The following is a 25,854-nucleotide window of genomic DNA, read 5'->3' on the forward strand; positions in this document are numbered from 1 at the left end:
ATTAGTAATTTATTCAAACTGATAAGCTATGTGGCGCTGTATAAGAGGCCAAGGGGTGACTCATTACACTAATTATTGTTAATAATTGTTAGTTACATCGTCTTAAAATATACCATATGTGACTGCTGACAGTTGTGTGTATTATATAAAAGTCCTCCTCAAATTTTCTTTGTATAGTTTCAATTAAGAATTATTTTTGTCACCATCATAAAAAAAAATAGATACTAATAGGGAACCGAAACACACAAACATTATATCCTATCAATGCCTTACATTTTTCGAAGTAGTATTTAAATTCTACTTTGAGATCAATGAATATTGAGCATGAAACCAATGTTGCATATCAGTTTTATATGTAAAGCTACATACATTCTCTCGATTCACATAAATATTTTGGAGCAAACATAAAAGAATACTCCATTAAATATAATATATTTTAAAATTTTGTTCAATTAATTTAAAACTCTAGATTGAGTGAGTAGAAGAAGAACTACTAGGGAGAGTTTATCAAACCATTGAATTAGCATATAGTAGTAGACTAGATCCGGGTGGGGTCACATTTCAAATTGTAAAATAATACTAGCACTTATTTCATAATACAACTAAATAAAAATCGTCTTACATAAAAATGACTATTCCCTCCGTCCCGGATAATTCAGGTCACTTTGGCCGAGCACGGGTTTTAAGAATTGTAATGAAAAGTGGGTTGAAAAAGTTAGTGGAATGTGGGTTCTACCTTTATATATTAGTTTTATAATAAAATGTGAATAGGAACGAGTTAGTGAAATATGAGGTCCACTACCAAAAATAGTAAAAGTAAAATGGGACAAATTATATGGGACGAACCGAAATAGAAAACTGAGATAAATTATTCGGGACGGATGGAGTATATTATAGCCACAAATCAAAACAAGCAAACCATAGGATAACATTCCTAATATCAAAAAACAAGGGCGTCAAGATATTTTCAGATCTCTACCAAAGCATTGAGAATATAAATGAGACAACCATATTGAAATTTTTAAATTCATAGGATAACATTTTTAATAGATAAATCATTATACGTTTGCTATAGAAAAATAAATTGCACTAAGCAATATAATTGTATGACTAATTTATCCTTAGGGACCATTCGTATATGAAATCGGAATTGAATTTGAAAAAAGTGAAATGGAATGAATTGAATTATAATTTAACTTCAAATCATTTGTTTAGTAAAAATGATGTAATTGATATAAAAATGAATTTGAAGAAATTATACAGTGTGTGTAATGTGTGTATTATAACTATTTAAATATCTAATCATCTACTTATGGAATTTAAATTATGGAAATTTCAATTTCAAATCTAAATTTTTTATGGTACTGAATATTGAGTTTAGAATTGAACGGTCCAATTACAATTCTGCATGCTCAATTCTGTGATACCAAATACTCCATTTGTCCCTCATTAATTGGCATCAATTTTCTTTTTTACCATCCTCGATAAATCGCCAGTCTTATTTTTTATTCCATTCGTCCCACTTTAGGAGTCCCAGTTGAGTTTGGCACGAATTTTAAGAAATGCGAAGGAAAGTTGGTGAAAAAAAATAGTGGAATGTGAGTCCTACTTTTTATATTAGTTTTATACTCCCTCCGTTCCCTCATAGTTGAGGCGGAACTTTTCAGCACGGAGTTTAAGAAATGAATGTTGAGTGTGTTAAATAAATAGATAAAAAAGTAAGAAAGAGAAAAAGGTGGAGAGAATAAAGTAAAAAGTGAATAAAGTAGAGAGAATAAAGTAAGAGAGAGTAAAGTAAGAAAGAGGAAAAAGTTACTATATATGGAAATGACTCAACTATGAGGGAACTTCCCAAAATGGAAAAATGACTCAACTATGAAGGAACAGAGGGAGTAATAAAATATGAGTGGAAAAAGGTTAGCGGAATGTAGGGTCTAATACTATTTAAGGAATATTTCAATCGGAACTCCAGAAGTGGGACACCTAAAAATGGTAAATCGGGACTCCTAAAATGGGACGGAGGGAGTACTATTTTTGGTAAAAAATCACATTTCAGTAACTAATTTCACTCACATTTTATTATAAAATTGATATGTAAAGTATGAATCACATTCTACTAACTTTTTCTACCCACTTTCTACTATATTTCTTAAAACTTGAGTCAAGTCAATTAGTCCCAATTAACAGGGGACGAAGGGATTAGTTCCTTGCACTTTGAAATATAATTTTAACATCCAAAAAGAAAACAAAATGGAAAGGGAAAATGATAGTCTAGCTTGTCAGGCTCTTATGGCGAATAGACTAAAAGGCGTGAAGATTATGCTAATTGAATGGAATTGTTTTAAAACTTAGGATTGGTGGATATAATCGGTTGAAATAGAGGAAAGTAGGTTACTAGATTCAATTAAATTCAATTAATTAATCTTAACATGTCAAATGTAATGAGAAAGTTGGGCGCCTTTAGAATGTGTTAATTTTATGGAAATAAAGTTTTGTTAGGATAGACATTACCTCAATTAATGCTTTTTGTTAGGATAGACATACCTAAATTAATGCTACATTCCGTGGATGTAATTTAGATTAGTAGATTTTCTTTTGGAACATAGTGTATGGTTTTATTATTATGTTTTTTGTTTTTATATAGGTATAATTAGTTAATCAAATTAACAAATAACACACAAGGTTGGACACTTAAGCCACTATTATTTGTTCAAATTGTCGAAAATTACTTTCATCCCTCACCGGCCTGAAGATAAAATTGTCGAAGGTTAAAGGACGAGGAAGGATAATTCAAACCTAAAATTCGGTCCGACCGGTTTGGACGGAATTGATTTGATTAATATTTTAAAAATTATGGATGATTATGAAAAATCATTACGAAAACTTTGATTTCTCAATCCGATCATATCCATTCAGTTCTTATAAACAAAAACAAAAAATCATCGGTGATATTGAAACTACGAATTCTTAATTGTTACTGAAAATAAAAGGTTGAATAATTTAGTGGGAAGGCCGTGTTTGACAAAAGACAAAAGTTATGGTGGGATAGTAGTCTTCTCCTACGGAAAGAGAGCATGCTAAGCAGGAAACAACATTAGGTATACTGTACAATACATGCATGCAAACCTTCGATACCTTTACTACAAGTCAAACATGAACTAAGTAGATTATCATTTCATCATTATTTCCTACTAATTAAATATATATCATTTCCCTTTCCAATATAATACAACCTGTTTTATTTATTAAAGTTAGAACATTCATATAAATCATATCGGGTTTCTACCTTCAAATTTATAATGAGAACTAAACATTTATGTCTCCAAACTCCTTATATATGAACTTTCAATTGTTGACATTTTTCACTAAATTGCATTCAAATTAATTAGGTATATATTGCATAAAATGTGTTTATATAGATTATTTGATTGATTTACTAAATGTTATAGTTAGTGACGGAATCAGTATTTAGACGCTGAGCTATCGTTAAAAGCAGCGTTAAAAGACCCAAATCTAACTCTCTAATTATTTTTATTAATTTCACTTTCTAGATTTCATACCTCCTCACACTTTTATTATTGATAGAGTTTGTTTCTTATCGAACCAGAAAATTACTAACAATTAAAAAAATTATCTTTATTCGAGAATTAAATTCAAGTAAAACGGATGTAATTAATTGTAAAATGTGTTTGTAACTATTAAAATTGAGAATATAGTACAGCAATTTACGGAAAACGAAAATTCAAACATAATATGTCGGCGATATATCGTTTTTCTAGCAGGCCATTAAATTTATTTAATTTGATTTCTTTCACTTTCAACTGTCTGATATTATAGTAAACATACCTTTCCCTTATTCAAGGATACTATTATTATTATCTATATAAAAATAATGAGTTACAAACTTACAACTAACAAAATAATAATTTCTCAGACCATTGCTGCTCGTCTGGGCACAGATATCTGTTTTTCGTTCCTTCTTGCCCTCCTCTTCATTAGGAAGCAAAGAAATCCTACCATTACAAATAACAGCAGACAAAATTCCAACTGCGTCGCAGGCAATAAATCGGCTGCCTGAAGACCAGTCTTGCTCTCTGGATAGCAACCTGAATCCTCCAAAACTCGACCATCCTTGTAGATGCTACTCGACTCTGAATCAAGAACAAAATCTACTGTCTGTGCTGCTTCACCAAGTATAACACAAGCCCTCTTCGACCTGTAACCGGGCATGCTAGCAATAACTGCAAACATAGTCCAACATTAGATGCTTCATTCACATATTGGATGAAAACTGGGCTGCTTTAACTGATATATCACAGAACAACTTTTTCTATTATTCATTTTCGCTGCTAAGCAGGGATTTTGAAGTTTATTTATATCAAATGCTCATCACGAGGATCGTAAACTAACTAAATAAAAGCAGATGTAAACTGGTCTACTGTAAACCAAGAATATTTGAAGGAAAACATTGAGTTGTGGATAAAATCAGATTCAAATCCAGCTCCAAACATTGAAAAAATTAAAATAACTAATGTAAGTTGTGTAGCAACGAGGAAAAGCTAATATTTAACTCAGGTACCTTCATATTTTTCACCAGGTGCCAGCAATCGGTAGTACTCACCGAACTTCTTGCCAGCAGCAATCTGTGGGTGGTGACGGATCAGAAAGCTCTATTGCAAGAGCATAAGAAACAACAACACTACACACTTATCATAAAGTAGCAATGTCAGAAATCAGTGCACAAGGAATGGACTTTATTGTGTATAGGTCTCCCATGTAATCAATAAGTATGGGCTTCTCACTGAAAACAGAAATTGGAGAACAGAAACAAGAGAGAATAAGATCAGATTCCCAATCTCTTTTACAATAATTCAAAGAAACAAACACTAATTAGAGCCTCGTTTTTCTAATTGGTAGTTTATTTGCTTTCACTTTTATTTAGTTGGCCAGAGTGTATTGACATGTCATCACTCTGGTCACATCAAGTATCAAGCTGGCAATTTAATTCAACTATATGCACAAAGTTATGCATTGTTTAGGAATTCATGTTAAAATGTCAGACCAAGGTCATCCTTGGCTCGTCTACAAAAGGGGGGTCGAAAGCTGGTGAACTTTGGAGGCGCCAAAGTGGAGAATGTGGTCTTTAAGGCAGGAAGAGTGGTAATGATGGAGTACTTTGTGTGAGCAGCAACTTTGGCAGAGGCCTTCATTTGTGAAGAAGTTTATCCACTTTATGTTTCTTATTCCCTTGCTTATTCGATATATACAAACAAACACATATACTCTCGCTTTCATTCTCTAACAGTAGGGAGGTACAGCAAATGTTGATCCTGATAACATATTGTAGATAGCATATAAAAGAGATAATATGAGCTCATACCGTGTAGTTTATTCCCTGGATAGCTATTGATGCAGGCAAAGGTTTTCCATCTGATGAAAAAACTTGTCCATGTATTCCAGTCTGCATGTTTAAGATTCATAAATCAGTATAATAAGGAGAATCCCACATGTAAAAATATGAAATATCCCACATGTAAAAATATGGGATCACATAAGATTTGTAAACTGTATTATCTATCTCAGTCAAGAATTACTGGTACTGCAAACAATATACTTATAAGCTATAAAACTGTAGATTAACGTTGATAGAGATCATAGTTACATATTATTATTTGTTACTATTATTTTTCTCTATTAGTTATTTGTTTCATTAAGGAGTCTGTTTCTTTAAGAAGTCAAGTTTGTTATTAGAGTCAGCTTTTTATCTATTAGGAGTCAGATTAGAAGTTCTTTTCATCAGGATTCAGACAGTTCATTTTATAGCGAAATGTATTCAACATTTCAGTCATTCAGAAATATAATTAGGGATAATCAAATATGTTATGGCTTCAGAATGAGTGGCCCTTCGATGGACCGTTTTGTTTATGCTCCACCAACGGCCTCTGTGAAGGCAACCTTAGTTTCAATTAACATTCATATCCCCGTTCCTAGCTTCCCGTCCCGACAGCATGTACTGGCAGCTCCTGTCGCGCAACAAGGCCTGCTTAATGGACCGTGGATGCCACATTTCTCTTCTATTTCCCACTTGATGAAAAAATCCAGGATGATACTGACGTTAAGCTGTAGCAGATTTGGGACGTTGTCTGAACTTGTTTCCAGGCCTTGAGGACAATGTTGTTTCAGAGTGTCAGAGAAATTGATAGAGATCACAGGTAGCAGATTATTTGGTTATTAGTACTTATTAATTACTCTTTATCAGTTATTTGTTTCATTAAAGAGTCTGTTTACTTAAGGAGTCAAGTTTGTTATTAGAATCTTCTTTTATCCATTAGAGTTGAAATCAGATTAAGAGTTCATTTCAATAAGGTTCAGCTTTCATTCATTCAGAAATATAATTAAGGTTCAAGATATACGATGTGGCCTATTCGGAGGAGTGGTCCCTTAGAGGAGAGTTTCGTTTCTAATTTTTGTTTGCTTCTTTCTTTCTGTCCTTTTCCAGAGGCATCCGCCTTTACTCTACCAAACTTTTTAAGGTAAAACAACAATCATGAAGAAAGGTTGCGGGGTATATAAAAAGTTTAAGGCATCTGCTGATTGTACCTTAATTATGCTCCCAACAATTTTTAGCATGCTCATTCTGTTATGATCCCATATTTTTGGAAGCTGCAACAATAGATAAGAATTAAGAAATAAGACCTAGATAAGAAAATACTGAGCTATATATACTCCCTCCGTCCATAGAAATAGGGTCAATTTCCTTTTTCGTCCCTTCCATAGAAATAGTCCATATCCATTTATGGGAACCTTTTATTCTTCTTTTCTCTTTATCATTTATGGGCCCCACTCATCCACTACATTATTCAACTACTTTTTCTCCTCTCTTACTTACCAACTACGCATTAAAACTCGTGTCATCCCCAAATGGCCTATTTCTATGGAATGGAGGGAGTATATATGTGTATGAAGGAGCTCAGATCTAACCTCACTAGCATCAGGCCATTTTTCATCACTAATCTCGAGAGTGAGTTCAAAGCAGCCAGAATGAATATAATTCCAATCTTGCATGCCACCATATAATGGATACCTGCAAAACAATGCCGGAAATGGGATTTTAGCAACAAAAAATTGCCTTGAGTGTATAACATCTTAAAGATCCTCACAGAATATAAATCACGTTGTCTATACTTTACTAGCATACCAAAATGCACCATTTGTAATTCCACCGGGGAACTCCTTGCTCCGAGACATTTTGTAGTGGGACCTACTGTATAAACTGGCCAAAAATCTGAAAGTCTTGTCATCTGGGCACCCAAAGTAATCTCTCCTGTAGATATCATTTCAAAATAATTATGTTGAAAACAATCTGAATGAGATAATGAAATCACTCAATGTTGCATCTGTATATTTGAGTAATCTCTTATTAATCAAATATACAGATGCAACATTTGAAGCCTTTTTTATAAGAATTGGTAGTACAAAACTCACCTTTTATCTTCAGTTCCATCCCATGGATAGTTTGCAACCAACGCTCCCTGTTAAAGGACAAACTATTAGGTGCTTGTACATCATTCACTTTTCGTCCAAATTAAACCAGGCTCAGAATGTTGACGTGGACAATTCCTTCGTTCAGAAGAACGATGTTACACATAGAATCTTTAACTGTCACCATTTGATTAGGATTACAAACTACTAAAATAAAAGGTTCTTCATCAGGACTTAAATTTCTATGTACTGCATCTTTCTTCTCAACATCCAATTTGTCCACGTCAACATTTTTATTTGCCACATCGGGTTTAATTTGGGTGGAAATTGTGGGAAAATTGCTTCAATTTAGTTGGTGTAATTTTATTTGACTCCTTTCAAAGTTCATGCGAAAAAAACTAGCATACACCCCAAGTTGGTGTATTTAGGCGACTATAGGTCTTTTTACAAAATCAACTGCAACATTAGATTTGACAATGTTCCCAATTTTTCAAGCGAGCGGAGAACATTACCCCATGCAGAGTGGCAGATGCTGTAAAGTGTATATCTTTCATCCATTTCAACATGGCTTTTGTTTCAGGTTGCCGCAAGTCCATATCATCATTCATATGAAAGAACTATGTCAATCATGTCATTCATATGAAGTAAGCCAAAGCAGCATTGTTCCTCAGATAAATGAAAAAAGGAAAACTAGTTGCTAATAGCAAACTAAATGTGTTTGAAGGTACATCTGGAAGGCATGTCTCATCCAACTCCATTGCACTAGTTTGAGAACTAACGAATACTATATTTTAAGAATAACATAACGCAGCAGATTACCTGGTCTGGAAAATCACGATTCAAATCAATGTTATTTGCATTTCCGCGCCTCCTCAGAGCATAACCATCAGGGTTCATGGACGGAAGTATATGAAGGTGGACATCATCTACAATTGTGGTTGCCTGTCAATTGGACCGCCTAATATTAAACTTACCAACAACACAATAAGCAGAGTAGGACACATTCAAATGAGAGACCCATAAAAATAGTATTTGAAAAATGTGTCTACTGTGAGAATAAACTTAGACAATACACCTAAGAAATGATACATCTCAAACACAGCACATCATGCTGGTGATCTGATGAGCAGACAAGTTTTTCACTGACATGCCTAAGAATCGCTAAAATCTTATTTCAACAAGGTACAAAATTGATACTGGGGAAAGAGGAAAGGGCTACACATAAACTGTTAGGAAAGAGAAACACTAAACACCGGAAGCAATCAAGTGAACATGATTTCTACACATAATGAAACCATTTGTTAATAGTCTCCCCTATTTCATTGTGAAAAGTGCCAAGTTTAGTAGAAATAATAGACAAATGTGAAAATAAAGCTTTACCAATGAGTCCTTCAAATAATTATCGCACAGCCAATTTGCTAGAAGTAACAGAAGTTCACGGCCTACAGGTTCATTACCGTGCACATTTCCAACAAACTGCAATACGAGACAAATGAGACATCAATGTTGTGATTCTACATGCATGGTAAACATGTTATGTACAACCTCTAAAGGTTATACCTATTATCTAAACTAGTCAGTCAACATATTTAATGAGATGAATTAATCTAGGTCCCCTCTATTCTTTCATCTCACCTTCCTTCTCTACAACTAGATTTTTCCCAATGTAGCTAAATGTTTTATTCTACCAAAAGCTCCTATATAGAGCAATTTTAAAGTGAATACGTGAGCATAAAAGAATTCAATATAGATCATAGTTATTGAAAACTGAACTATATTATTACGAGGTTCACCTAGAACTGAGTCAACTGACAAACAAAATCACCCCTCCTCAAATATAAATTATACTATAATATAAAACCATGAGATGTTTTACAGGAACTACTTGACCTGTGTAATAATAAGCAAAGGCCTCGTAGTTATGACAACTAGAAACAAAATTTATGCTATAAATTGTTCTGTAATACAATTATGAGGTTATTTGGAAACCTAATATTATATAATATGAGCTACTCTGATATTGAATTAGGCTCATCTCCATCAAAATCAGGACCCTTCATTCCCCACCAGGTAAATCAACAAGTGATATGAGTATCAGTATCCCAGCATTATCAGTTAGACATACGATATTCATTTCTTCTTTCATGAGTTTCATCTACAAAGGCAAATACTGAACCATCACATAATCACTTCTCATTTATATCAAATTATCACTTATCTTATTGCAAATCTGGAATCATAGATCCATGAATATAGTTCTTGACACATAATTAACAACCTGTCATTTCCCAAATTATTACTAAAGTTTTGCTAATCTGTAAGTTTAGGGTTCATCATGATTTGCAGAAGCATTTCCAAGCAAAACAATAATTTAAACCACATTAAAGCATTCACATTTACAATAATTTAAACCACATTAAAGCATTCACATTCCAAGCAAAACAATAATTTAAACCACAAGTGAAATGATGGCAAAATAAACTACCTTAAAAGAAGGCTCAGCATCAATAGTCCCAGGTGTGTCAGAAATTTCCATAGCCAACTAAGTTCAGAAAAAAAAAAAAAAAAAAAGAGTAATGCATTCACATTTACAACCTACAAGTTCTACAGCTGTCCAGAGAAAATAGATAAATGCAGGTTCTGGAAAAGCAGTAGTACCAGAGGAACTCCGAATACACTCTTTCCGATGCTGATTGTCAGTTCCGTCAAGCCCACAAAGTGAGAATCAGAGCACATCAGATAATAGTAGAGCTCTTGAAACAATATACAGTAATGAAGTAATAACCTTATAGAGGGTGTTGAAGGCTAATTTTCGAACGGGGTTGATATATTGCTTCTTCCAACTACAAGAAAATAACTAGTACTACTAGGCTACTAGCTTCCCCCTAGCACAAGTTCTATTAACAGGGTAACTGACACCTGAAACTCTTCTCTTACCAATAGTTCCTGGCATGAGGGCCATTTAATCAGTGAACAGGCCAAAAGTGTAACCGGGTTACTTTATATACAAAATCTTAATACTGGTACATATTACTAAGGTCAAACTGGTTTAAATTTCTATGAAATCCCAGGAAGAAATTCTCTGATAACGAACTCAGTATCAGTTCCAATCTACTAAGTATATGAAGGTGGATGGAAGTTCATGATAGTTGCAACACCAAGAAGTATCTTAAATTTTGGTTGCATCCATTCATTTAAAATAGAAAAAGAAACAGGAAGAACACACAACAGCACCAACAATAACAAAATCCTGTGATTTAGTTAACTTTTGATAACAACTAAAGATTTGTCATTAAAAATAGCACTACGACACTCTTTTCGTACTTTATTGATTGATATAGATGGTGGATCGTAACATAAAGTTAAGCATGTCTAAAGAGTTACCTGTAAACTCTGGAGATGTTAGGACAGCGGCTATTAAATTCCTGCATTGCCTCCTGAAGATCAGAGTTACTCATGTAGCCTTTTGCTAACTTTTCACTGAGAAAAACAACATCATCCAAACTTAGCTCAAAGTTGGTAATCCAACTCTACCTTAAGCATAGAGAAATAGGCAAGCAAAACCAGAGAACTTACAGCCTCGCATTGTAATCTTCCTCAGTCATTTGAAAGTCGTTCATCGAATACATCCGCCTCCCAGAATTCTCATAATTTCTGTCATCATAACCTGACAAAATATATTTATAAAAATCGAAACTTTCCTTAGTGGGGATTGAACGAGTAATTTGTTCGGTACTTTCCCAGGCTGGAAGGCGAAAAGGAGATGTTATTTCGAAAATTAATACCAAAGCCAAGTAGCAATCCATATAAGGCTAATAGTAATACATAAACCGCCGTTCAAAAATTGAGCGCAATGGAATCATCAATATCAGTGAAGTCACCAAAGATCAAATTTTGGCCGGTACACCAACCCGAAACCAGTAATTGATAATTGAAAATAAGTTGATGCCTAAAAATTGAAAATTCGCAATAATACCTGATTGATTGTAAGTGCGGAGTTGGGCGCCTCTGGCAGAGGAGAAACGGAAGAGAGAAGAGAGGTTTAGACATAGAAAGAGGAGAGAGAATATCATTGGAGGTTTCTTTTTTCATGGAATGGAGATTAAATCTGAAAAAAAAAACATGAGAGATGATCAGATGAGTGGGAAGCTGCCAGCCCAATTGAGTGTTGAAGGCAGAAGAAATTTGATGATACTGAAGTCGATTTGAATTTAATTTTTCTTAATACCAAAATTATTAATAATTAATGCAGCTTTTTTACTTCAACACTTCAACGAGAGAGATCCAGATTCCAGATAACATCATCGTAACTTGAAGGTGGTCGTCATTTCTTTTGATGTCATAGCATATTGTCAGAAATTAGTGTACATATTCCTCGTTTGTATATAAGTTTTATAATAATTTCAAAATTTTAATCCTATAGGTTAACTTCTAATCCTAGTCATTCATTAATAAAATTAATGAAATAGAAGTATATTCTAAACCTTCAATTATAAATAATGAGTACCATTCATTAAAAAAGCCACAAAAAAAAGAGAATAATATTCTCCATGTACTTTCCATCTTAACAACTCTTAATAAAAACATAAATAAATCTTAATCAACCATTTAAAAAATTAAGAGGAAAAAAAAAAACATACTAGTTCATTTACTATCAATCTTACCACTCATCGTAAAAGCATAAAATAAAAGATATAAAGCACAATCCGTATGCTTTCAATCTTAGCCACTCATCGTAAAAGTAGAAGTAAATCCTAGTCATCCATTCAAAAAATAGAATAATCATTACATATCTATAAATACAAGCGAGCACAACATCACAATCATCTCATCTTCATCTCTATCGTCATCTTTATCTTTTTCTCACAAAAATGTCAATTTGTAAAGAAAGTTATGCAAAGAAAGAGTGAAAATAGAGGCAAAGTATTAGCACAACAATTATAGCAATGTCAAGACTCAAGATAAAGGCAAAGTTATGTAAAGTTTATATGCAAATTCACGAGGTCCAATAATAGAGGCATCTCAATTAGCACAACAATTATAGCAGTATATGGAAGATGGATTCAATCATTCAATGAAGCTAGAGATCCGACGTGGCCAAAGCGTAGCAAAGTATTATGCGGGCTCGTATTCAAATCATCGAGAAAACAATGAAGTAATTCCATTAATGTATCCGAGTAGCTGAAGCAAGAAATCAGTTTGGTGCTTCAAATGCAAACATAATGAATATTTGATAGTATTTCAATGTTAATTTCTAACTGTACAAGTGTCATGCGATTAATTGATTACAAATTTTTGTAGATGAATGATGGGAGTACCATACAAACACGTGAGAAAGATTCAAATTACAAATTAGATTGGAAATTTTCAATTTGTAAAATGATTAAGAAAAGTCCAAAATTGGGCAAAGGAGATCTAGACAACAAGCATCACATTGAATTCATTCATTCTTATTCAAAAACTCTGACCCATACTTTCGTGGCTCTTCTTTATCAAGGCCTATCAAAATGAAAAAGACTAAACTCAAGGAAAAACAGTCTGACATCACTTATTGTTGCCCTAATATAACAAAATGAGCAAATTAACAAGGGCATGAAACAATCAAACGGCTATATGACAAAGATTTTGAAACATCAAAAGATGGCCCATGAATTCAAAACTATGAGGGAAGAAAATAAAATAATGGCTATAGACTTTGTGCTCCACCTTCGATCCTAATAGTTGTGCTTATTTTCAAGCTGAATGAAGATGCATCCGACAAAAAAAAAGCTCAACCAAACGCATATCCTTATGGTATTGGAGGATTCGGTTTTGCTTTATCAAATTATAAGATTTTTCATTTTGTTATTGTACCTTGGTGATCGTCTTTTATTTTATTTTATATCGCTAGCTATATGTATGATTTTCACTTGTAGGACCACTTTATGTTATGTTATTTTATTTATCTTTTACCATGTAGTAACTTATTACTTATACTATTAAATACTCATGTTATACTATAATATCACAATTTATACAAATTTTCTTTTAATAATAATCAATGTAAACCGTATTATAAAATGAATTTTAATTGATTACAAATATGCGCTCAGTTATTAATTACTTAAACTAATTTAAATTTATAAAATTTTATCGGTAAGCGAAAGATGAAAACCTATTAATTCATTTAGGCATAGTAGTTTAAATAAACTTATTAGCCCACTAATTAAAGCCCATTTTACAGTGAATAAAATTCTACACCAATGAATACCTATATATAAGCGGCGTTCCTAATATTTTCCCCCTTTTGCTTCCTCAAAGATTGTGCTTCAGACAAATTCTTTTGCAACCTAGCAGGTACACTTCTTCTTGCTCTATTCAAAATTATAGTAATAATTTAATTTCAATTTTCAGAAACTGCAAAAGTAGATTGGCGACAATTTTTGCTTGATTTCTCATAAAATTTGGTGGTTTGAAGAGTGAGATTGCGATAGCAAGATGAAAAAAGTTGGGAAGTTGAAGAAGCCCCCAAAAGTAGAAGACGTTGCGGAACAGGAGAAGAAGGTCTCTAACCAGAAGGGGAAGAGGAAGGGAAGTGAGATTGATGAAATTTTTGCTGCAAATAAACGGAAGAGACTGGAATCGGAAAAGAAGGCTGAGGCCGAAACCAAAGCCAAAGTAGCTGCTGCCAATTTGAAAAAGAAGGAAAAGAGTATGAAGAGCCGCTCCTTCGAATTTTCAGCCGGCACTTGTGGACCGAGGAAGAGAACTGCCGATGGATTGGCCGTGTTTTCAGAAGAAGAGCTGGGTATAGGGAAGCCAGATGCAGGAGGAACTGCTCTGTGCCCTTTTGATTGTGACTGTTGTTTTTGAAATTTTGTTAGCTGCTTAAGTATTTGCATCTTGTTATTGTAACTTTGAATGGTAAAAGATACTCCGTAGATTGTTGTTATACATGATTTCCAAATTAAGTAATCATTTACTCCATGTGTTTTAATATGTTTTCTCCAATGTTTCTGCCTTACTAGTCTATTTCAATCCATCTTTTTTGTTTATGCAGCGACATTCCCATGGCCCAGTTCATCATTAGCATGAATGAATGCCGGTATGCCTCAGTCGCACAAGTTTATATTACATGTATTGGATAACACTTATCTTTTTGAAGGATGAGTGTTACAACAAGGGGTCGTGTAGCAATGATGCCTATTGGAACACCTAGACTGCCTTACACAAACTCTGTTGAAGGAACTTGGCAGTGGGTTGATTACTTGTAAGAATCTAGTAAATTTGTTATATGAAAGCTTATCATAGCTTTACAATATTTCCTTTGTTTTTGTCAAAGATTAGTGTTATGCTATCAAGTATGTCATCCGATCATCTGCTGCCCCTTTGTTATTCCCGGAACAATTGATTATATGATGTGCGAGGAAGATAAGTAATTTCTTGTGCGCTCCCTGCATTATACAAATATTAGCTAGGTTTGATTTTGTTCCATCCTCTTCGAAACTCGTCTGACAGACAGTTAGCATGTTAATTTTATTGGGGAAAAACATAGACGAATATTTGAGCAATCAGATATACTTGCTTCAATGTTGTACCTTGTCAGTATTGGGGATTCAGAGAGGCTCTATATGTACATTAATGGAGATGTTAGTTCTTCATTTACAACTTGGTACATACACTTTTGCATTTATTTATGTATGTCGTAATTTAATACTTATTTTTTCCCTCCTTTTATATTTAAAATCTTGTGATAACTATACATCTCTGTTGCAGCTCACATATGATGCAGAGTTTGAAAAGTCCTGTTAGAACTCATTGTGCGGGATATGCTTATAATTTGGCAGGTTTTCTACTTGCAGCTGGTGAGAAGGTACATCTTATTTTATGTATTGTTAGATATAATAACAATAACAATACTAAATTCCTCTACCCAATATCCATAGATATATGGAATTATAAAATAGGCTCATAAAACTAGGTCTGAAAACTTGTATATGTTGAGTAGAACTTGGTGATTTTATTGTATCACTTATTTGTCTTTCTGTAAAAGTGACAGAAAAGTCTTGCCTTATAAAAGATCATATAATGACATAAACTTTAGTATAATGTACCTAATGTCTTTGATCAGCTTCTCTCTATCATGTGACAATTGATAGAGATGCATTGACTTCACTTCACTCGGTGCAGTGAATGGAGCTGCCCGTGGTCAAGTGTGCAAAAGATCATGTTTTATGGCATTCGTGCCCCTATTGATATATGCGCACTGAATTTTCGACATGAATATGCAGGACCTAAGTCCTTCAACACTCGGGAGCTCTTGAATATGGTCTCATTGATTGGATAGTTTGGCCACCAAGTATAAAACAAGAGAAAAGAAAATTTTGATTTGGACACCAAAGTAGGTTAGAGCGGATCATTTAATTGTGAGCTAATTTTATTGATTTTCCATAATTACATAGTAATATCATATGTTAGAACTTAGAATGGACCTTTAATTTGAGAGTCAATTTTATTATTATTATTTTATATAATTTCACGAGCCATCTTCGGTTGACGATATTCATATTTAAAACAAGGTGAGTGGATTTTGGAAGCCCGATTGGACTAAGCCAACATTCAAAAAATAATTGGCCCAACAAACAACAAACAACAAAATGGAAAGAAATTAGTCTTGGCTTTAATATTCAAATTTGGAAATTGCATTCCCACCTTTTCAAATCCCACCCAAAATTAAAAGCCCTAACCCCTCTCAAATCACTGTTACGCTAACGATGGCAGAGGAGGGACCAGATCCGTTTGGTAGGATCCTGAAATGCTGCAAGCTCACAGAGTCGCAGGAGGCGAAGCTCCTCAACTGCCCATTTGCGCGGGATTCCGAGAATGTTACGCTCACGGACTCGGTTCCCCTCAGCCAGTTTTCCTCCATGACGCACTCTGAAGACGATCACATCTTCGTACTTACGCCGCCCGAAACCCAGATCTCAGCCGACGAATCGACTTTGGAAGTGAATTCAGTCTTCCACACCCCGCCGGAACATCACCTCTCCTCCTCCGAGGACCAAAACCCTAATGTGGATGATACAAGGAGGCAGGTGTTGGATGATGAGCCGGAGAGCAAGAGAATCAGAGCTGTTTCTGGAGATACCAAAACAGAGATCGAGGAAGATGATGGTGTTCATATCAATGAGGTTATTGATTTAAGTGATTCTGAAATTGAAAGTGGGAGATTGAAGGGGAAAGCTGTTGAAGAATGTGCAGAGATGCATTTAAGTGATTCTGAAATTGGAGGTGAGGATTGTGATTCAAGTGGGAGATTGAAGGGGAAAGCTGTTGAAGAACGTGCAGAGATGCCTACAGATGGAGGTGAAGGAATTGAGGAGGATAACGATGTTGCTGAGGTAGTTGGACTGTTTGGGATGGTGGATAAACTCACGGCCATTTTTGGATTTCCAGATGCTGGTGAGCATGTAGACTTTCTTGACACAGCCAAGGAGAATGGTATGGTGTTTCCCAAGCCAAGATGGCACCAGGAATCCTAAATTTCTAAGCCTTTTATCTTAACTTTTGCAGACACCTTTTGATTATGTATTTTGGTGATGATATGTACAAAGTCAGTGTCTGTTTTGGCTTCCATCCATCATTGTATAACCTGGTTTGAGATGGATGAGTTGATTGCTTGTAATCAAGTTTGACATGGTATTGGAATGCAAGAATTTGGTTTAGTACATCATTTGTCCTAATATTATGTGGTAATGTGTTTTTTAATCAAAGTTTGGATCAAAAGATTCAACTTTGATAACATCTATGGAGATAACATATGCATATACAGATATTTGAAACTATTCTATGATCTATAATTAGCATACTAAAGCAAGATAAATCCAAAATATAAAAAAGATAAAGCAAGCAACTTATAACAAAATCAACAATCACAAGCTTTTGGATCGACATAGACAGCAAGGGTAAAAGCTCGAAAACCTACCAGCTGAAGAAAAGTTCAAATAGCAAAGTTAATTTTAGACTGATCAACAAATTTGACAGCAGCAAACAGTTTAAGGAGAAATGTAAAAATTAGTGGCACAAAAATCTGAAATTTTTTTCAGAATGTAACATTATCTCAAACGAAAGGTGATTATCATTTATATGCCACCATGATGATTTTAAATCGAAAGAGAGTTTTCAAGAAACGGGAGATGTATAATATATTCACTAAAGTAAGTAGCATATAGTACTAAGAATCAAAGCTCTTTGGAAAGTGTAAGACAATTTAATAACCAAAAGAATCATGTCAATATGCAGCGAATTTAATGTGATGTGTACGGCTAAGGAGTTGTTCTGTTGGAGATGGAAGCAGATAATGAGGTTGTGCGAGTATGTTTTGACACAAGTTTGAGTGGATTTGTAGAAAATGAGGTGATGAAGTTGGGGTTGATTTTTAAATCAGATACGCTGTCACATGTCTGAGGTTGTTCAAGTTCTTGAATCTTATAAGGAATGGCTCTGGTTCATGATCAGAAGCTTTGCTTTGGTTAAGATATTCTTTTGAATTCACTGATCAATTCAGTTGCACTACTATTATTCATTAATGGTGCTTGTACACTAAGATATTCATATTACATTCTTTAGATTTTAGAGTGATGGATATTCATAAGCGCATAAACATAAACTAACTATGCATACAACAATGAACAATCACATATATATATCCATCCTTCAATGAAATGTATAAGTAACCCTCACATTATGTAGAAGCAACAACCAAAATCAATCAATTTGAAGCTATTAATCATGAATATTAAATGGCTACCATCACCAAGAACTTGATGGAGAAAAACAAGAAAAATATTAAATCTTGTAGACAAGCAAATAATTTCTGCACCATCGTATTTTGTAGTATATATTCTCTTTCTGTATCATCATTCTGCATCTTGGAGAAACACAGCAGCCTCCATTTTAGCAGCATAGCCATATTTAGAAGTCGAGTACTTCTTGAACACACCGGTAAGCTTCCCCTTTCCTGCATTGTGATGGAGAGCCACCATCAGTCTTGCACATTCCCTGCGGAAAAAAAAAAACAAAAAACCAGTGTGATTCATCAACAATGTGTCGTGTTTGCTCAATTTCAACTCATGTATACGCCAACTAACATGAGTTCGTCTTTGTTGTAGCTAGAATGCCTCTCGCACGTCCTGCTCCACATTTCACATCCGGTGAGAGTGCATTGGGCAGTGAAGACTGCAGCAGCCGCAAGCAGGGATAGTGGGAATCGGAGCATCTCATACTGAACGAGTGAGAGCTCGAGTATGAAGAAGGATAAGAGCTCCAACTGGGGAAACAAACAATCTCATCATCACTCAAACATCAATGCTTCCTACATTTGTGTGTTTTGTTTGCAAGAAAGTAGATGATCGAGAAACCTTTTTGTCGGATTGCGCAGCTTTTAGGAAGCGCCTCATGAACACATATGGAGTTGGAAGCGACAGATTGAACTGCAAGGTATTGACCATCAACTTCTCCTGCAAAAGAAACAACACAAACAGTTGAAATCAACAATGATTACTGTAATCATCAATCAGTGAACATTAGGAGCATTTTGTGGACTACCATTTCGAGGACTTCTTTTCTAGAGTAGGCTCTGTCGGATATCGACACAAGGTCTTCCACAACAGGAACAGACACTTCCTCGTACTTGCAGGCTAGGAGCATCGCAGTTACTCCAACAAGCTGCAATCTTTTCCTCTCGACCGGCTGGACTGCCAAGAATCTATCGATGAGATTGACAGTTAGATACAACGTCTCATCCATCAGCTCGAACTTGTAATGCACCTGCATAACATGCAATTTCAGCAGCTGCTTGATTTTTTTGATATTCTGCTGCATTTATTAAGTTTACCTCGATCAGCCAGTCAATGAGAATGGCCCTCATTCTGTCGTTGATATCAACCTGTCGAGCCATGTAATCTGATGGGACGCAGCTTGAGCTCTACAACGAGATATAAAGTTCAAACAAGTTGCTATTATTTAATTTGACATTCTCACAAATGTTACAAAAACAGTAAGATTTTAAAGTCGAAATAGCATCTAAACACTAAGACTGATCATCGCCTCAAGCTATTAGAGAAAGGTTTTAACCTCAGTGCTTTTATAATATGCATATATATCATCAATATACTCAGTAACTGCAAGTGGATTCTTCTTATCACACGCATCTATATCCACGATTGTCTCATCCAAGTCGAGGTCCTCCATCTTAACTTCGGCATCCTAGGCAAATTCACAGCACAAATTTGCATTCAACATATGGATATATGCAACCATTTTAGCAAATAGCAAAGCAACAAGAAACGAATAATACCATGCGATCAATTTCCACCAGCATAGCTTCTGTATGTTGCACAAACATTGCCACATCATGGTCCTCGGAGGCTTCTGCATCGATGAAAATGCAGTCTGCTGACTGATGCTGGACTGATGGCTTCACTTCCTGCATCAAGATAGCCATTTCTTGAGTAAAATAAACACTAAATCATGCCTAAAGTGTGACAACTTCTCCAATGAGATACACACCTGCTCCTCTTTGACAGCTAATTGTGCAGCAAACTTCCTACAAGTATCAAGATTCAGTAAAATTCCGACAGGAAAATGCGCAGATTTTTCAGACAAATACAAATGAGTATGCAAACCTAGTAAGTGGACGATGAAGGGGAGCCACGCGGTTCTTCTGGATGGCGGTATTTTTCCTAAACAAGATCAACAGATATGAAGAAATAGAGCTTCATATTAACATGAAAACTAAATTTTGATTGTTTATGGTTTTATACACTGTCAAGACGCCCCTTTTGTGAACTTGTACAACATTGCTGTCGATTGTGCTCAACGCCTTCCTGCTGTGCCCAGTCAACTTCATTCCCCCTAAGATAGAGAAATAGACATGCAATATCTTAGTTAGATATTCAAGAAATACCACAGGATTTCATTTTTCTCTCATCGAAAAAGTGAAAATTGAAACCTTTTTCAAATTTCAGATTACCATGAATGTTTGAATGTCTGTCACTTGCTCCATCCATCTTCTTCTCGAAGCAGAAAAAGCTTTGGCTTGTTGAATGTGAATTCGTGAAGGGTTTTGGTTTTTTATAAGATATATTTGAAAACAACGGCTAGTGAACGAAATTGGTTGCACGATGAAAGTTGTTCCATCTTAGGACTAACGCTGATTTTCTTAATTTCTTAACTAACCACCAATTATGGCATCTGATTTTTTTTCAAATTAATTAATTTTCTTACTTTATTTCTCATTAAAATGCGTAATTCCCCCCGATTGTTTATTAATACTTCCCTAGTCAAACAATAATTAACTTACTTTACTCACTTCAATCCACAATTCTTTTTTGCTTATTTCGTAGTTTGAATAAACAAATTGAATAAAATTGTAAGAACTTCGTGATTTTTGAACTTTCGAATAAAAATCACAACTTTAATATGATTCGCAACTGTCCCATAAGACTGGTTAATCGATGAAATTAGTGTTGGTGTGGAAGCCGAATTTTTCACAAGGACAAGATGTTGGTTCTTCGGTACGTTATCATTTAAGTAGATTTGAAAAGAATGTGTTTCCATCATTATTAATCTATTTTAGGTTATTTTTCTTAATTTGCACTAACATCTGAATTTTGGGCTTTTGCTATTTGAGATTCACAGCTTTGATTACGATAATTGTTCGCAACACACCGCTCCATGGAAGCAGGATTGAGTTTACAACAAGCCACAATTCGGGCATTCACAGATTTGAGTATTCACAATTCGAACTTTCTGTTGAATAAGTGAACTAAAATCTAATAGTTCGTAGTAGTTGAATCCTAAAACTCTATTTCTGTTCCGTATTTCTTTTATATGTTTTCTATTATTTGTTTATTCATGTATGATGAGTTTATAAATCCAAAATCAAAACTCTGTGTCTCTAGTTGCAAGTATTTTTAGCACTAATAAATAGTGCATCAGTGAAAATGTTAGTTGAATGTGGACTACACTTTTATAGTTAAATGTGAGGAGAAATTGAATCAAATATATTATATACTCCCTCCGTCCCACATAATATGCACTTTGGGTTCGGCACGAGTTTTAATGCATAATTGGTAAAATAAGAGATAGGTAGAGAGAAAAAGTAAATAACGTATTGTTAGTGGAGATTGAGTCAACCCCATTAGAGAGAAAAAAAGTTCCAAAATTAGATAGTGCATATTCTTGTGGGACGAAGGGAGTATATAATTGTGGATCTACTTGCCAATATAGTAGACGTGAAATAAGACATCTAACAATGAATATCCCAAAATGATAAAATGAGACTAAAGTGAAAGGATGCATGATACATGTATACACTATCAAGTATAAAATTATTTGAATATAAGTAATTGCATTTCATACGATTTAACGGTTATTTGAATATTGATTTTGTAATTAATTTGCACTTAGTAAATCCATATTTGATCAATTATTTAAAATTCGAGTGAAGTTGAAGGAATGTATTAATTGAGTAAAAGATGAAAACAAGCTCTTGACAAGCACATTTGATAGGCAAACTGAAAATCTTATTGAGAGATAGAACGATTAAAACTCCCAATTAGCATAAGAAATCGTCACCCTACTTCAGATCTTCAATTTTTTTTCAATACAATGGATAATTACTCATTATTTTTAAAATTTCTTTTTCTTTGTAATTATCAAGGGTATCTATCGGCAGACCCAGTGACTATTTGATTTGTAGAACTCAGTGGGTAGGACAGCTGGCCCAAGGATTTAAAGCGTGACTATGGCCCAAGGATTTAAAGCGTGGCTATTCCCCGCGCTGATTAGTAGGCACCTCAATGGATGGGACAGCTGGCCCAAAGATTTAAAGCTGCTCCATAGGGATCGATCCCTGACCATTTGGTTAAGGATGGACGAGTTCCATGCCATTCGATCACTACACTAACTTTAAAATAAAACTCAATCACGTCATTATAAATTAAAACATTCAATTCTTCACAATTTATCACTATTCAACAAAACTCATAGATAAAATAACTCGTTTATCATCTTTAAAGTTATCACCCAATTTATTACAACATTCTCTTTTAAATTCATGTAAATGTACCACTAAAAATCCTATGTAGTTCGAACGCTGAAATGACTAAGATGGTGGACTTAAGTTTTTATATGCTAGCTTGGATTTAAATACTTTTTACAATAATTTTCAAGCCTTTTTTTAAGTTTACTTCAAAAGCATACACTACACAAAATACGATACTTGTTGAATTACTCCTACTAGTTGATAAAAATGATTGGTTATGTAGTTATAAATTGGTGTCAGAAACAGTAAATTTTCAAATATCCATTTCCACTGCGAAAAAATTGTGATACCATCTCTTTCAACACGCCTTTAATCCCGGAGAATTATACACAAAATTTCACTACATTCTGTAATAAGAATTTCTCCTAGCCTCTCAATCATCCCCTAAATTAATCCTCCCAAATCACCAAAACAAAGAAACGAAGAAGAATTTGAAATCATTGGTTAAAAGTGATGAAGAATCTGAGGTTGGAAAAAGTGATGAATTAGGAGATGGAGAGAGGGAGGTCAAAGTCGGAGGAGAATTTGGTAGAGGATTCGATCGCCGTCATCGAATCCGTTAAGAAAATCGGCGAGTTCCGGCGTACTCAGAGGAAGGAGGGCGCGAATCTGGTGCGGCGCATGAAGCTGTTCCTGCCGTTTCTCGAAGATATCAGGGAAGTCGACAACGCCGACGTCCCCTTGCCCGCCATCTCCTGCTTCAAGAAGCTCAACAAGGCCTTCCGATCTGCCCGGAAGCTCTTGCGATTTTGCCACGATGGCAGCAAGATTTATTTGGTCCGTTGCACTTATATATTGATCGCACATTTTCTAATTCTTCGAAGCCCCAACACTTGCGTATTTAAATGCTTTTATGTTAATTCTCAGGCATTGGAAAGTGAGAGTATGATGGGCCGATTTCACACTGTTTATGAGAGTATAAGCGCTGCTATGGAAGGAATGCCTTATGAGGAGCTTGGGATTTCTCAACAAGATAAAGAGCATGTAGGAGTTGGTTGACACTGGACACACACATTCATCATTCATCAAAATCAAAATCAGTCTCATGTGCATGTATTGCAGATGGAGTTGCAGCGCGTGCAACTGAGACGAGCGAAGAAGAGGACAGACACGCAGGACATGGAGCTGACGATGGACTTGATGGTGGCACTGTCTACAAACGACAGAAACGCGGAGATAGCCAGCGTTGAGAGGCTGGCGGTCAAGCTCTCCTTGTTCACGCCCGAGGAGCTCCACGAAGAGACTCTAAGCATTCACAAACTCTCCAATGAAAGATGGGGCATAAGCAGTGAGTGCCAGCAGCAAGTCCTCAACCTTGTGCAAAAGTTGAAGCGCTTTGCAGGCGTCGAGGAAAAGGAAGCGGTCGATGAGCCCAAACGCCTCAATGTAGCCCCCTCCTCCTTCTCCATCCCCAACGAGTTCTTGTGCCCGATCACACTCGAGATCATGACTGATCCTGTTATCGTTGCTACAGGGCAGGTGTGTACACACATGTTTCTTTCACTCTACCTTTTTGTTACGATTGTAGCTTGATAATGTCTGCTTTGGTTCAAGTCTGCACACTCCCAAAAGGCCTCAAACTAATTGAGGTTCAACAACACTTACATATTGCTTCCAACTTCCCTCATTCTCTTACGTGGACTCATTTTGGTGCAGACGTACGAGAGAAGAAGCATACAGAAGTGGCTAGACTCGAACCACCAGACCTGTCCCAAGACGGGGCAAACTCTGGAGCACTTGCTTCTCGCGCCAAATTTCGCTCTCAAGAACTTGATCCTGCAGTGGTGCGAGAAAAACAACTACCAGCCCTCCAAGGAGGCGCCCAAGAGCGCAGAGACGACAAACGACGAAAAGATCCTGTCCCTCGTGAAGAGCCTCTCCTCGAGCAAGCTAGAGGAGCAGAGAGACGCGGTGGAGCAGATCCGCTTCCTGTCAAAGGAATGCTCCAACAGCAGAAGCTTGATCGCCAACGCAGGAGGGATCCAGCGCCTCGTGCAGCTCCTATCCTATCCGGATTCGAGAATCCAAGAGCACACCGTGACCGCCCTCTTCAACCTCTCCATCGACGAATCAAACAAGCAGCTCATATCCGCGGAGGATCCCATCCCCGCCATAATAGAAATCCTCGAGCACGGAACGATCGATGCCAAAGAAAACTCAGCCGCCGCGCTCTTCAGCCTCTCGATGCTGGACGACAACAGGGCGAAGATAGGATCCTTAAACGGGATCCCACCGCTGGTGAAGCTGCTAAGAGTGGGAACGATGAGAGGGAAGAAGGACGCGGTGACAGCGCTGTTCAACCTCTGCCTGAACCCTGCGAACAGAGCGATAGCGGTGGAGGCGAGCATCGTGCAGCCGCTGCTGAGGATACTGGAGGACGAGAAGCTGGAGATGATGAACGAGACGCTGTCGATGCTGCTGGTGCTGGCGTCGAGCCCGGAGGGGAGGAGGGAGCTGGGGCAGCTGCCGTTCATAGAGACGCTGGTGAAGCTGCTGCGGGATGGGAGCCCCAAGAACAAGGAGTGCGCGCTGGCGGTGCTGCTGGAGCTGGGATCGAATAATAGTAATATGATACTTGCGGCGTTGCAGTATGGTATGTATGAGTATGTGATTGATGTTTCGAATAACGGCACGGAGAGGGGGCGGAGGAAGGCCAACACCATGCTCCGGCTCGCCAGCAAGGCTCAAGAAATTCCCTAGATACCTCCCACTGTTTTTGTTGTTGTAACAATGCAACTACAAAACTGTACATTGTTTTCTGTTTTTTTACTACTCCATCATTTTTGCTCTTCAAAAATAACTGAGACTGCTAAAGCGGAACGGATGGAATAATAATCATTCTAGAATCGTAACCTCACTACAATCAAGTCATAACTCATAACCATATAATTGGACTCGTTTCAAGTGAAATTCATTTCAAAATTGTTAACAAATACAAAAAATCAGAATTAGTAGAAGTGAAATTCGTTTTAGCATCATAACAAAGTGTAAATAATTAGACTCGTTTCAAGTTACATGTATCTTTAAAAATATATTTCAAAGTACTAAGTACGAAAGAGATTCGTCAATTATTAACTTAATTTTAGTTTGAGATGATCTCGCCTGAGCACGAGCATACAATACAACCATTCTTAGTTACTAGAGTATTATCAACTTAATTATTGTTTGTCCTATTTAATTATTACCTAATCATCTTACAAATTGTTTAGAGCGTGTGGTGCTATTCGAGCACACAAGAGATTCTGTGTATTCATTTTTCACTACAATATATAACATTACTATTA

The 25,854-nt window shown here is 35.8% G+C and overlaps 5 protein-coding genes across 11 annotated transcripts; 3 read left to right on the forward strand and 2 right to left on the reverse strand.

Annotated features, from left to right (window-relative positions):
- Positions 1 to 3,853: 3,853 nt before the first annotated feature.
- LOC125223981 (carboxypeptidase SOL1-like) lies at positions 3,854 to 11,824 on the reverse strand. Of its 3 annotated transcripts, XM_089064145.1 has the most exons (16): positions 11,711 to 11,824; positions 11,459 to 11,590; positions 11,059 to 11,149; positions 10,867 to 10,962; positions 10,141 to 10,171; positions 9,968 to 10,024; positions 8,863 to 8,958; positions 8,302 to 8,424; positions 7,995 to 8,099; positions 7,486 to 7,532; positions 7,199 to 7,324; positions 6,982 to 7,084; positions 6,601 to 6,663; positions 5,381 to 5,461; positions 4,580 to 4,643; positions 3,854 to 4,241 (listed from the first exon to the last, which is right to left on the reverse strand). In XM_089064145.1, exons 2-16 carry the CDS (start codon positions 11,553 to 11,555, stop codon positions 3,931 to 3,933), a joined length of 1,491 nt encoding a protein of 496 aa, XP_088920271.1. In that variant the 5' UTR covers positions 11,556 to 11,590; positions 11,711 to 11,824; the 3' UTR covers positions 3,854 to 3,930. The 3 variants fall into 3 exon arrangements, with proteins under 3 accessions (XP_088920271.1, XP_047983263.2, XP_047983264.2); XM_048127306.2 differs by lacking the exon at positions 11,711 to 11,824 and having other exon boundaries at positions 11,459 to 11,675; XM_048127307.2 differs by lacking the exons at positions 8,863 to 8,958; positions 11,711 to 11,824 and having other exon boundaries at positions 11,459 to 11,677.
- A 1,897-nt stretch (positions 11,825 to 13,721) lies between these two features.
- LOC125220437 (stress response protein) lies at positions 13,722 to 14,458 on the forward strand. Of its 2 annotated transcripts, none has more exons than XM_048122605.2 (2): positions 13,722 to 13,818; positions 13,940 to 14,458. In XM_048122605.2, the coding sequence occupies exon 2, from the start codon at positions 13,960 to 13,962 to the stop codon at positions 14,332 to 14,334; it is 375 nt and encodes a 124-aa protein (XP_047978562.1). In that variant the 5' UTR covers positions 13,722 to 13,818; positions 13,940 to 13,959; the 3' UTR covers positions 14,335 to 14,458. The 2 variants fall into 2 exon arrangements, with proteins under 2 accessions (XP_047978562.1, XP_088920293.1); XM_089064167.1 differs by having other exon boundaries at positions 13,766 to 13,818; positions 13,876 to 14,458.
- Positions 14,457 to 17,189, forward strand: LOC125222932 (uncharacterized). 4 transcript variants are annotated; one of them, XM_048125833.2, is made up of 4 exons: positions 14,457 to 14,566; positions 14,627 to 14,731; positions 15,238 to 15,326; positions 16,243 to 17,189. In XM_048125833.2, the coding sequence occupies exons 1-4, from the start codon at positions 14,532 to 14,534 to the stop codon at positions 17,001 to 17,003; spliced, it is 990 nt and encodes a 329-aa protein (XP_047981790.1). In that variant the 5' UTR covers positions 14,457 to 14,531; the 3' UTR covers positions 17,004 to 17,189. The 4 variants fall into 4 exon arrangements, with proteins under 4 accessions (XP_047981790.1, XP_088920286.1, XP_088920290.1 ...); XM_089064160.1 differs by lacking the exon at positions 14,457 to 14,566 and adding an exon at positions 14,804 to 15,133 and having other exon boundaries at positions 14,605 to 14,731; XM_089064164.1 differs by lacking the exon at positions 14,457 to 14,566 and adding an exon at positions 14,809 to 15,133 and having other exon boundaries at positions 14,605 to 14,731.
- A 1,016-nt stretch (positions 17,190 to 18,205) lies between these two features.
- Positions 18,206 to 20,563, reverse strand: LOC125224360 (cyclin-B2-3-like). Its single transcript, XM_048127753.2, has 11 exons — positions 20,495 to 20,563; positions 20,286 to 20,376; positions 20,148 to 20,204; positions 20,032 to 20,068; positions 19,820 to 19,948; positions 19,597 to 19,728; positions 19,358 to 19,447; positions 19,069 to 19,290; positions 18,882 to 18,980; positions 18,612 to 18,790; positions 18,206 to 18,522 (listed from the first exon to the last, which is right to left on the reverse strand). Exons 1-11 carry the CDS (start codon positions 20,529 to 20,531, stop codon positions 18,381 to 18,383), a joined length of 1,215 nt encoding a protein of 404 aa, XP_047983710.2. The 5' UTR covers positions 20,532 to 20,563; the 3' UTR covers positions 18,206 to 18,380.
- A 2,409-nt stretch (positions 20,564 to 22,972) lies between these two features.
- LOC125217968 (U-box domain-containing protein 15-like) lies at positions 22,973 to 25,353 on the forward strand. The gene is made up of 3 exons (XM_089064832.1): positions 22,973 to 23,554; positions 23,633 to 24,049; positions 24,227 to 25,353. The coding sequence occupies exons 1-3, from the start codon at positions 23,063 to 23,065 to the stop codon at positions 25,268 to 25,270; spliced, it is 1,953 nt and encodes a 650-aa protein (XP_088920958.1). The 5' UTR covers positions 22,973 to 23,062; the 3' UTR covers positions 25,271 to 25,353.
- Positions 25,354 to 25,854: the final 501 nt, after the last annotated feature.

This window comes from Salvia hispanica, chromosome 1, assembly GCF_029641045.1.
Source record: "Salvia hispanica isolate PSC_SH4W2 chromosome 1, Shi_PSC_v1, whole genome shotgun sequence".
In the NCBI taxonomy this organism is placed as follows: domain Eukaryota; kingdom Viridiplantae; phylum Streptophyta; class Magnoliopsida; order Lamiales; family Lamiaceae; genus Salvia; species Salvia hispanica.

What these genes read in the sequence shown, in the direction of transcription:
- LOC125223981 (XM_089064145.1), bottom strand. Translation starts at nt 11,555, where the DNA reads ATGATATTCTCTCTCCTCTTTCTATGTCTAAACCTCTCTTCTCTCTTC. An exon ending in GTGTATTCGGAGTTCCTCTG is followed by an intron (nt 10,025 to 10,140) that starts GTACTACTGCTT and finishes TTCTGAACTTAG; the next exon opens with TTGGCTATGGAAATTTCTGA. An exon ending in CATCTGCCACTCTGCATGGG is followed by an intron (nt 7,533 to 7,994) that starts GTAATGTTCTCC and finishes GTCCTTTAACAG; the next exon opens with GGAGCGTTGGTTGCAAACTA.
- LOC125220437 (XM_048122605.2), top strand. Translation starts at nt 13,960, where the DNA reads ATGAAAAAAGTTGGGAAGTTGAAGAAGCCCCCAAAAGTAGAAGACGTT.
- LOC125222932 (XM_048125833.2), top strand. Translation starts at nt 14,532, where the DNA reads ATGGCCCAGTTCATCATTAGCATGAATGAATGCCG. An exon ending in ATTAGCATGAATGAATGCCG is followed by an intron (nt 14,567 to 14,626) that starts GTATGCCTCAGT and finishes ATCTTTTTGAAG; the next exon opens with GATGAGTGTTACAACAAGGG. An exon ending in AGGTTTTCTACTTGCAGCTG is followed by an intron (nt 15,327 to 16,242) that starts GTGAGAAGGTAC and finishes TAACGATGGCAG; the next exon opens with AGGAGGGACCAGATCCGTTT.
- LOC125224360 (XM_048127753.2), bottom strand. Translation starts at nt 20,531, where the DNA reads ATGGATGGAGCAAGTGACAGACATTCAAACATTCATG. An exon ending in TAGCTGTCAAAGAGGAGCAG is followed by an intron (nt 19,949 to 20,031) that starts GTGTGTATCTCA and finishes ATCTTGATGCAG; the next exon opens with GAAGTGAAGCCATCAGTCCA. An exon ending in CATATTATAAAAGCACTGAG is followed by an intron (nt 19,448 to 19,596) that starts GTTAAAACCTTT and finishes ATCTCGTTGTAG; the next exon opens with AGCTCAAGCTGCGTCCCATC.
- LOC125217968 (XM_089064832.1), top strand. Translation starts at nt 23,063, where the DNA reads ATGGAGAGAGGGAGGTCAAAGTCGGAGGAGAATTTGGTAGAGGATTCG. An exon ending in CTCAACAAGATAAAGAGCAT is followed by an intron (nt 23,555 to 23,632) that starts GTAGGAGTTGGT and finishes CATGTATTGCAG; the next exon opens with ATGGAGTTGCAGCGCGTGCA. An exon ending in TTATCGTTGCTACAGGGCAG is followed by an intron (nt 24,050 to 24,226) that starts GTGTGTACACAC and finishes ATTTTGGTGCAG; the next exon opens with ACGTACGAGAGAAGAAGCAT.